Source organism: Schistocerca serialis, chromosome 2 (assembly GCF_023864345.2).
Source record: "Schistocerca serialis cubense isolate TAMUIC-IGC-003099 chromosome 2, iqSchSeri2.2, whole genome shotgun sequence".
Taxonomy (NCBI): Eukaryota; Metazoa; Arthropoda; class Insecta; order Orthoptera; family Acrididae; genus Schistocerca; species Schistocerca serialis.
Window position 1 is genome coordinate 1,146,417,875 of NC_064639.1, and position 11,616 is coordinate 1,146,429,490.

At 36.1% G+C, this 11,616-nt stretch overlaps 1 protein-coding gene across 1 annotated transcript in view; it reads left to right on the forward strand.

Moving 5' to 3' along the window:
- Positions 1 to 11,302, forward strand: part of LOC126458607 (uncharacterized) — a 799,633-nt gene extending 788,331 nt beyond the window's left edge. The window contains exon 5 of the mRNA XM_050095765.1: positions 6,754 to 11,302. Coding sequence (XP_049951722.1) covers positions 6,754 to 6,920 — 167 coding nt within the window. The 3' untranslated portion in view covers positions 6,921 to 11,302. The remainder of the gene's footprint in view (positions 1 to 6,753) is intronic.
- The last annotated feature ends 314 nt before the right edge of the window (positions 11,303 to 11,616 follow it).

Sequence of the window (11,616 nt, forward strand, 5' to 3'; positions counted from 1 at the left end):
TGATTGTCGCGCTGATAATGCACAGTATGAAAATGGCTGAGGCTGCTTTCTGTTCTGTAGTGAAACACGTGCGTGGCACACGATTAAAAAGTGCCGACAAATAGGTTGTTCTTAATGTTTTTCATAAATTTATGGAGATAATCGACTTTGAACTTTTCTCAGCGTTGTATATAATACAGTTGATACAGAAACCCAGCCGGCCGCGGTGGTCTAGCGGTTCTAGGCGCTCAGTCCGGAGCCGCGCGACTGCTACGGTCGCAGGTTCGAATCCTGCCTCGGGCATGAATGTGTGTGATGTCCTTAGGTTAGTTAGGTTTAAGTAGTTCTAAGTTCTAGGGGACTGATGACCATAGATGTTAAGTCCCATAGTGCTCAGAGCCATTTGAACCATTTGAACACAAACCCACAGTAGCGCAGTCGGTAGCGTAATGGAATGTGCTCTAAGTGCAGTTATTCGTACGTTGGTTCAGATTTTCACAGTATCCTTTTTCTCCTCGTTCAATTTGAAATACCTACATCGCGTAATTATATAGCTCTTCGTCATTTTTTATGAATAATGCACATCGTCTTGTTTCAAATTACATATTGGACGCAAAATTCCTGTTTCCATTTCAAATACAAATTCTTAATTATCGATGTTATTATGAAAGACTGTTCATAAAAGGTGTTTAAATTAAGAAAACATAGCAATTTAATTTTTAAGGCAAAAATGAAAAACCAAATCCTCTTTATTTAGACTATGTCCATCGTTTTATACCATAGAGGTAGATCAGTACCACAGAAACATGAAAAACATCCATTTTCACAGCATCGAGTGCATCATACAAATGTTGCATTTTTACGTTTGATTCTGTACCATTACAATATGAACCCAACAGAACTGATGTGGAACCAATCTGCGGGATTTGGCCCGAGAAGTAGCAAGACTTAAGCTGTCAGACGTACTGAAACTAACGCACACGTCTTTTTCACACGTCACTTCCAAACTCTGGCGGGATATAGAACGGCTCGTCATGAAAGAAGAGAAAATGCTGCGCCTGGTTGGCTCCGTGGATTCTGTTGTTAATAGGCTCGTTATCAGCGTGGCAGGTGACACTTCCAGAACTCAAACTGAAACGTCCCCTTTGAACAATTATACATGACTGTCCTTAAACTGACACACAATATTTTTAGCGCAACGCAATCTAACTTTCAAAAATCCCTAGAAAAGAATGGCCCTGACTAACGTTAACCCATACCTCAACAAAAATCTTCGTTACTCGAACTACTGCAATACAGCGAGCGCCACTACTGCCAGCTAAGTAAAATATTCAAATTACTGAAGGCACTAACTACTGATAGGCATAGTTAGCAAATGAAAGATTTTGATAGAGAACAAACAATGTATTTACCTTAATAGTGTTGAAAAACCATAATATACATAGCAGTTCATGACATCCAGTCTTACAAATTTCAAAACTCCGCCATTTCTCTCCCCACATCCACCACTGCTGGCGGCTCACCTCCAACTGCGCAACGCTACGCGCTGTTCACATCCAGCTGCCCAACACTACAATGGCAGACAACAATGCAAACTAGCCACAGACTGCACACAGCACAGCCAGTGATTTTCACACAGAGCGCTACGTAACGTTGCCAATAAGAAAACATAAACAGCCTACTTACAAAACGTATTTCTCGGATTCGGATAAGGAAGCAGCTAAGAGATTACCAGACGATTGAATGTAAGTAATACCTTCAGTGGCTTCAATATTTAACTATACGGTGAAATCCTTCAATACTCTCTTACGTTACACACAGCTTATGCAGAAAAGTTACCCTGTTGTTAAGTCAGGAATTTTCATCATTCTTGTTTTTAATTACAATAGTATGTTAGCTAAAAACGACAACGTGTTGCGGTTTTCGTCTAGTCGTCCAAGGAGCGTATTGTAGGACATTTGTAGTGTATTATTTCATTCTGCTTAGAAATTAAATGGTATTCGAAGCTGTATTGCTCCTCTGCTCATCTCTTTTTACGTGTCAACTGCAGCTGGCCACGTCACTGCAGGCTAGCTGTACCAGCTGACTGGCCAGTGCTGTCCAAGTTGAATGCGCCGATGAAACTGTTGTACCGTATTATCGCTAAGTCAATGTGCGCGTAATGCACAGCACAAAATATACCCTTATTGTCGTACTTGACGGTACTTGAGACAGTTTGGCTGCAGTCCCACGTGAAACGAAAATCCAATGTGGTTCCAGCAGACGGGGAAGAAGACATAGTGCGGCCGGCCGAAGTGGCCGTGCGGTTAAAGGCGCTGCAGTCTGGAACCGCAAGACCGCTACGGTCGCATGTTCGAATCCTGCCTCGGGCATGGATGTTTGTGATGTCCTTAGGTTAGTTAGGTTTAACTAGTTCTAAGTTCTAGGGGACTAATGACCTCAGCAGTTGAGTCCCATAGTGCTCAGAGCCATTTGAACCAAGACATAGTGCAATGTTTACCTCATGTTTATTCTTATGATGTAACTTCCAGAAACCATCTGGAGATGAACCCGGTTCATGGAATAATAAATAATTATTCAAAAAAGGGGTTGCAGTTTTATGTATTTACAAGGCTATATCTGTCACTGAGTAACATAAATATTCTTTTAGAGCAGCAACTGTTAGTTCTTGTGTTATGAGGTTAATATTTACTGTTGTAATCGTATAGTCTTTCGCCATTTTAATTTCGTCTTAAATGAGAAAAATATAAAAGTCAACAAGAATATAAATAACTACTCCAATAATAAAGAAGTATATGAGTACATGAACAAATAAATGGAAGTTAATAAATCATAAATCCCGCTGTCATTGTAATTTGCAATAATATATTCTCAAATAAACATCACTTCAGTTTTAAATTACTTTAGATGTCTCTTTTCGATGTTGATTTCATCAGAACTGAGGCGTTATGTGTCACTATTTTTTTTTATTCCTCTCTTGAGATGTTATCTTAACTATCTCAATGTAAATTTTTAGGCTTCTTGTTCTCCTTCTCACGTTTTTGTTTCTCTTGATTACCAGAAATATTTGGGTTTGGTTGTGATTTGATCTTGCGTTGATCGACGTCTTGAGTCACCGTGTTTGCCTTCGAAGTGTCCTCGTCTGGCACTGTTTCCATTGTGATCGCAACAGTTTCGTGTTTCTTTGTTCTTCTTGGCTGTTTATATTCTTTTGTAGTTTCCACTGGACTGTCTGGGACTGATTGTGTATTTCAACAACAAACCGAGGCTGTTTCTGCTGTATCATTTCTAGTTCTTCTGAGAACGACGTGCTTGTCACAGTTTCACGCATTATTCTGTACCGACCGGGTTGCCTCTGCTGATCTCGAAAGTTTCACTCATGCGCTCTCTGTTTCCTCAGATTGTTCAGCATTCAGCGTTTCTGTTTACAGGCGGAGTGTGATCTGCGGAAGGAATCGCCATCTGAACAGTCGTCAGTTGTTTCTAGCGGCTTCTTTTTGTTTTATAGATGACGTTCACGGACAGATGAGCCGTGAGTTGTCTCTGCTTCCAAGGGAGAAAAATCTTTGTCAGATTTGATGGGCATATCAGAAGTAGCTGCTATGACCCTAATAACCGAGGTATTTCGTTACTCAACAAAACATCACTGAGTGTAAGTCTTTTTGGCGCTGAGTTAAATTATTTTTCAGTACAAGAATACGGCGTAGACAGTCTTGTCGGAAGTCGCCTGATTCATTGCAAATGTGAAACGCTGGGACATGACCAGAACATACACTGTGAGCTTTGTGACCACGCTCAGAAATGTAAGACAGAATATTTGCCTTTATTTTCATTTCCACTGCTGGATACCGTTGAAACATTGCAGTTTATACAGTCCAACCATACTTCATTAATTATAGATTTCACCTCTCCGTATTTTTAGAGGATCTTTAATTAACTGATTATTAACTTTGATCGGGACGCTCAACACTCTCACAGTTTTATATGCGTTATCAGCTTTTTATATAGAGACATTATTTTTCAATCTGTCTTTGTACACAGAGTCACCTACGCTACCCCACTTCCCCTACATCTTATCAGCCGTCAGCGGACTAAGATATTTAAGAAAGACACAGTAGTTATCAGAATTAATTTCGTTGTGTGTACAGAATGATCATTTATTGCAATTAGCTCCGTTAGCGAGACGTAGATTTACGGGGCGTTAGGTTGAACGGGAAGAGTTTCCTTCTCAAATGAGAACACCAGAGTATTTTAGGGTATGATGTCAGCTATTTTCTTCAGTTGCGAACAATATTCGGTCACAACTGAAATTTCTCCAAAACATGGAGCCTGGATCAGATGACCACACTAGAAAGACTATTCACCGTGTTGACAGCTCGAGCCGGAATGCTCCACACAGCTGTCGCAGACGAACTTGTTTGCTGCTTGTTGAGATATTTTGTTTGTCAGTTAACACAGTTTAACGTTGAAATGTTAATAATATAACTACATTTTAAATTAATTTTGAGATCGATCCGAATTATTAGCGTTGTTTTGTTGCTAGCCAAAGATATACGCACTATGACACTAGTACGCCTATGTTGTAACGGTGATGGTTCTGGTATTCCACTAGCAACAATGAATTGCAGTCTTCAAAATTTTGGCTTCCTTTAAAGTCGAGAAAAACTTTTCTAATCTAAGATGATCTCTGTGATTACAATAACTCTATGAGTGACGCTGAATCGCCTATAGTGCAGAAGGAATCAATAGTGTTTGGTTAGTGCTGCGTATGAAACGCTTGTGTCTCGTTATCGGTCATTACCATCATGGTGGTGGTGGTGGTGGTGGTGGTGGTGTGTGTGTGTGTGTGTGTGTGTGTTTGTGTGTGTGTGTTGCTTTTTGTGGATATCATGTGTGATGAAATACGAAATTAAAGGGCCAGATAAAAGATTTTGGATCCAAACACAACAAAAGAGTCGAACAAAGTGAACTGAACAATTGATGCAGTTGCCTGGCAACGGCGGTCGGTTTGGGCGTCACGTTGAGCGCTCTGATTGGAGGAAACCAACTCCAAGCCGTGAACTGTCAACTGTCAAGTAAATTTAATTCGACTATAGTGCCCAATAATGCCAAATAATCTGCAAAAGAGATCTTTGTAAAACTGATAAAACATCAAAGTTAACCAAATGGTCTGAACTGCTTAGGAGGAGAGCTGCCAGTATATTGGTAAAGTCAATGGAGTTATGGATGTGATGTGAGTATCTTTGTATCAATGGTCTCAGCAAAGAAGCAACATCAAAGTTAACTAAATGGTCAGAACTGCTTAGGAGGAGAGCTGCCAGTATATTGGTAAAGTCAATTGAGTTATGGAAGTGAATGTGAGCATCTGCATATCAATAGTCTCAGCAAAGAAGCAATATGTCTGGCTAAATCATATGTAACAGCTTCAGTGTTACTCACTTTTGAATGTAAGGGTTGACTTTCATTACTAATTTGTGGAAGGCCGTACTGCCTTCACACAGCACAACCATGTGGTCTTAATCTCTTATTGATCTATTGAGGGAAGGAGGGGATATTCAGGAATATGGAAGTTTTAAGTCGCACACGTATAGGGTCGTAATCAGTCCTCCTGTTATGACTTAGCAGAACATCTTGCTTGCAGGTAAATGCTCATATAACATCAGTAACTCCGCTGACTTTATCAATATACTGGCGGCTCTCCCACTAAGCAGTTTACTTAGCTTTGAAGTTGTATCACTTTTTACAAAAAAAGTCCATCTCGCAGATATTTAGACACTAACTGATATTACACTTCATGTGGATGTTACTGCTTTCTTTTAGCACAATCTTTCTTCAATATATTCAGTGTTCAACCAAGAATATTCTGAAGAGACCGATGGCGTCACCATGGGCAGCCCTTTATCTGCCTTGGTGCCCAACCTTTTTATTGATTTCATGGAGAGAGTGTTTGAATCAGCTGCCCTTGAACCAGCCGTATTTTGGAGGTATCTGGGCGATGCTTTCATAGTGTGGCCTCTTGGAGAAGATAGATTAGCGGAGTTTCTTCTTCTTGAGTTCATTGTGCAACTAGAGAAAGATGGTTGTCTGCCATTCTTGGATGCCTTGATTAGAGAAAATAATGATGCCTCTCTAGGGAATTCTGCGTTTATCATAAGCTCATTCATGCTGATCTGTGTTTACGAGTGTCGAGTTGTCATCATCCGTCACAAACTATGAGTGTGTTTAGAACAATTGCACACAGAGCTCACGCTGTGTCAGATATAGACAGTTTGCTTAAAAATCTCGCCCACCAAAAGAAAACGGATATTCTACCCTACATACTAACGAACAACTATCTGTTAAAACCAAGGAAGTGGATAAGGAGAAAAACATGCAGACATTTCGTTTAAGACAGCAAGAATCTTCCATTAAATTCAGGTGACATTGGTTTTCCGCCCACCATATGAGGTTGCAGATCTTCTTGGATCAGTGAAGGACTTTTTTTTATTGTGGGATGGTCCGAATTTACAACGTATCTTGCCAGTGTGGTATGGTTTACACAGGTCAGACGACATGCACCGCGAAAGAGCGCTGCGCTGAACATCAGTGCTGCACTCGCCTTTTGCAACCAAGCATGCCCACTATTACCGAACACTATATTTCCAGTGGTCTTCAATGGAACATTATAAATCAACGACTCCATTAGGAAATAATCCGCGGACATACGCCTGAAAATTTCTAATTCACAATATTATTGACGTTATTAAAAGGAAAATCCTTCTTTCTTTGTTTCAGGAACTGAATACAAGATAGGTGAAGTTCTGCCACGAGATACAGGAACATGTCTGGAATGTGTGTGTGATTCTGAAGCGAGGGTCACTTGTTCACCTAAAAATTGTGCAAGCCATGACGATTTCCATGCCGCCAACAGTCTTGACATGTTTGATGTTGATACATTCTAGGACTACTATTTGCCTAATATTCTTTCAGATAGCCCACATATGTAGTGCTATAAAGTGTGTATGTTGTATCTGAACTGCCTTTCTGTAATTCTTTCAACAGAGTTAATAAGTGTGTATGTGGTACAATATTGTTCCAGTCACTTTATGTGAGTTTAAAATGGCACTAATTTTCAATCTGTACTCCTAGAACATCACTCAGTGTACAATGGATATAGCACTGAGACATGTTCAACTGCCTTATGACATCATTGTATGTAATATATGTAATTAATGAATGGTACATACAAATCAGGCACAATTATTCATTCTTCAGCTACTTCTCGAAAATCAGAATGATTAGAAGTATAATTTTCTTCAGAACAAAGGTCTCATCATTAACCAGAAAAGTCATTTACAGCTCATTCCATCAACCAACCATTCGCAACAGTAAGGACTCAGACAATGTACACATAATGCAAAAATTCTCCAAAATGTGGTATTATAACAATGGCACATTTAAGTTGCTTTCAGTAAATAGATAGTGAATAAAATCTCTTAAAGCATCAGTTTTGACAATGTATTTTATGTGTACAGACTCTCAGTAACTTTAAGGGGACAGGTAGAGTCAGTCAGTAATGAAACTATTGTGCTACTGCATAAGCTGCAAGCTATTAACTGACCAACATCAGACAGTCTCTACTTCTTATTTTGATAGTGTTCTTTCTATGTTGTCAAATCTCTGAAATGTCTGACAATACAATGCTACAGACAATCTGACGTTTGGCATTTAGCAATGGTCACAGAAAAGACTTACTTCAACATCATAAATGATCATTACAATTTTAATTAATTTCTTAAGTATGTATACATTCTGTAAAGCAACATTTCTTACAGTTAAATAAAACTCCCATTTTAAGAACTTTTTATTGGATAACACCAACATGAAACTAAACACAGGCGATGCAGAAAAAGTGGAACTGTAGCATATGACCTGTTACAGCAAAAAGTCTAATATTTACAACTATTATTGGCAGAACTGCTGGTTATGTTTGGATTTCAAAATTTTCGTTGAAAATGCTTATTCATAATCAGTCATACAACAATGGACTTAATTTTGTCACTGTCACTTGATAATTAAACTTTTGAAAGCAACTGTATCATTTGTCTACGACATTAAAACCAACTGATAGGTACATCATTTTCATGCGTATTACAAAAAAAAATGTATTTTATGCAATGTTACAAAGTGTTTTGACATTCACAGTATGTTTTCGTTTGCAACCATCGTTACTCTGAATTTTTTAATGGTAAATCATCACATAAACATGAAAATATATAAAGTTTTAAGTAGCTTTACACTTATAGCAGTCATATTCACTACTCTGGAACTGTTTCTTCGTCAGGAATGGTACTAAAACCAAATACATATAATTTTCAAAAATACTGTGCCATTAGTTCACAAAGATTTACTACCAAGTTAACAAACACAGTTACAGTTTCTTCATGATTTTCCAGAGTTCATCATTTCCATTACTTGTTCCACACACCACTATGCAAAAGTGCGACATGGAAACAGAGTAATACTATTTTACATTTATCAGTATAAAATAAAAAACTATTACTATTAGACCTATTTTACCAAGTAGAGAAAGGAAAGACAAAAGGACCAAATAGACTTCAGAATTATTTTGTTATATGGAAAGTGAGGTACATTTGAAAATAGGATGTTTATACCATACCATAACAAACTTAAATTAGATCTTTTCCATATACTTCTTTTGTAGAATACTAACAGTACTAGAAATAAGATCAAAATTCTGTTTTAAAGTGCAATCTGAGAAGAAAAGTTGTCGAAGGTACTGAAAACCCAGAAATATTTATCGTGAAATCTTTACAGTGTCTGACTTCTGTGCCAAATGTTTAACAGTAGTATAAAAGTATAAGGTAGTGTTTTCTCAAAATGAATGTTCACTGTATGATGAAACTGGGCACACTCACTGAAGCATATGTCATCTTTAAAAAATAGACTTTTATCAATGTCATATTTGAACAGAATTACTACATTTAGTTCTCCAATCACATGAAGACATGCTTTTAATGAAACACTTTTACTAAAATCCAAGATTTTCGCTGTATTGGTGACTTCACAACATCACAATTCTTCAAACAGCAAATACGCTTCAAAAATACAATTTAAACAAAAAAGTTAGCATTTCAGAGATCTTGACTTTGTTGCAGTTCCTGAAGAAACAATAATACACATCATCAGCAGTTCATATTTTCAGTGAGAGCAGCAATGTAGCGCACATGCTTGAGGACAATATCAGTGAGGTAGTACTTCATTGATTCACTGGACTAATTTGCAGTTTATCTTCAAGTACTACAAGCATTTATATACATTTTATTTTGTGTAAATAGCAAATATTTACAAACTTGTATAATAATTAATCCAAAAAATGCATTTAAAATATATAACCTCTGAAAGCTACATTTGACTTAGCTGAATGCACAGATTTTACTTCTAATGCTGTAAATATGTCTCCTACAGAACTTTTCCAGCATAAAAATAGGTGTATCGCAGCTTTAAGGAAGATTTTAATTATGATAAAATATAACAATGTAAAATACGTGTAGACACATGAAAAATGCAGATACCATTGGTGATAATTATTTTTTAGAACTTTAAATGTAGACATCAATAGCAAAAAGCTGCTAACAATCATAAATGCAATTTACATATAACTTATCAAAGATTCTGGTTTAAATTTCAGTTTTAGAAAACATACCAGAAATACTGAAGAAGTAAATTTTTTGCTATATAAACATCACACAGACTTCTCAGATTATGACGTGATATATGTACAAGTTGGGAAAACTGATTTTCAAGAAAGTAAAGGACTTTTAAAGTATTACACTTCCATGTTTTAGATACTTTGTGATATGCATACTAACATATATACACTATATGAACCAATCATACATAGTTCAGTATGACAACAATATATTTCATTTCAGGAGATATAGCTTAACAAACATCATTAATAGCAAAATGACTAAGAGTCAACCTAATCATTAGCTGTAGCACGAAATACTTAACATAACATTAAGTTATTTATGTACAGCCAGATACTCAAGAACTAATCCCCAAATATTTCACATTCTCTTAAGAGTTGATAGATGAGATTGTGAATTCTTGTGTATTTGATATCATTAATTGAATTGAAGAGTTTTTATCCAAGGCTATACCAGTGTGCTACATACTTATTAATGGTTGTTAATTGTTTACTGGAAGAGATTTATAAATACTAAATGATGGAGATAACATTTCTTAGGACAGATTTCCTGCATTTCATTCAATGTGAGATGTGTGAAGAAATGATTAATGTGATGATATTTATATGACATAGAGCAGTGATAAGAAGTCATTTATTTTGTTGATGCCTAGTAATTTAGAGCTGTCTCTTTTGATATTGAATAAAAACAATAAACTCTCATTGGTGCAGATTATTTTAAAATAAAAGGTAGAGACATCAGTGAATCATTCTTTAGCAACAGTATTGATGCAACATTATGATCACTCATATCATTCATGTGAAGGTAGATTTAGGAATAATTCGAAAAGAAAACAATATTATATTTGAAGTTGGTGTTACTGGTGCATCTATTGCTCTTCGTGAGCTAGCCACTTGTCATATAAGACATATAATTTGTATATAAAATGTACAAGTTATTAGCATGCAGTCCTTGATTTTTATAAAGATATATAAAATGATTGAAGATAACTACAGAAAATTATTATATATTTTCAAATATTTTATTATCCTGTGGTAGTATGTCAGTTTATTGTAACCTAGAAGACAGAATTTTTTTCTTTTGTAGAAAAAAATATTTCAGAATCAGTGCATAATTTCGTTTATATACCAATAGCTAATGTAAAAGATTAATTTAATAAAAAGTAGGAGTGAGTGATACTTTTTCATTTAAAGGGAGTGTACTGAGTAATATAAGTAACGTAATAAGTAAAATATGTAGCTGTAGAAATTATTTCATGTAGTTATGATGCATATATAACATGCAAATATAACAACTGTCTATGTACTCTCAAACTATGGAATCAAAAAACCACTTTGTAATGCTAAAATTGCTTGACATTCTGTCTTTCATACAATAAGCAGCACCATGTTAAAACTTCTTGAATTGTACATTATAGTATTATGTCCATTGCTATATTATGTTCCTGCAAATAGTGTTGGTAATGTTATGAAGGCACTAAGTAACTGTGAAGGAACTGTGACATTATAATGTAATCCAGATGTCTTCCATAATTCATAAGTTGCTGCTATTATATTATCTTTCATTAATATGTATATTACGTTTTACACAATGTTTTCAGACTTTCGATATTGTAACACTACTGAATAAACAAGTTTTAAAGCTGATACACATTTCATAAGCAAATGCAGTGTGCAGTTGTTAGTGCACGTTCATCATTCTAAGGTAGGTATTGTCTTCTTCTCCTGGAAGATATTACAAGTTTTTAATGAATTTATATTTCAATGTGACGCTTTTGACTAAGGTTTCATTTTTCACTAGTAACTAAAATTCATTGATTTAAATCTTAACCAACAAAGTTTTATGCAGAAGTACTTCATATATATCTAAAACAAACAACAATTCTGGATTACATGACCAGATGTAATTCATAATGCACTTGTTT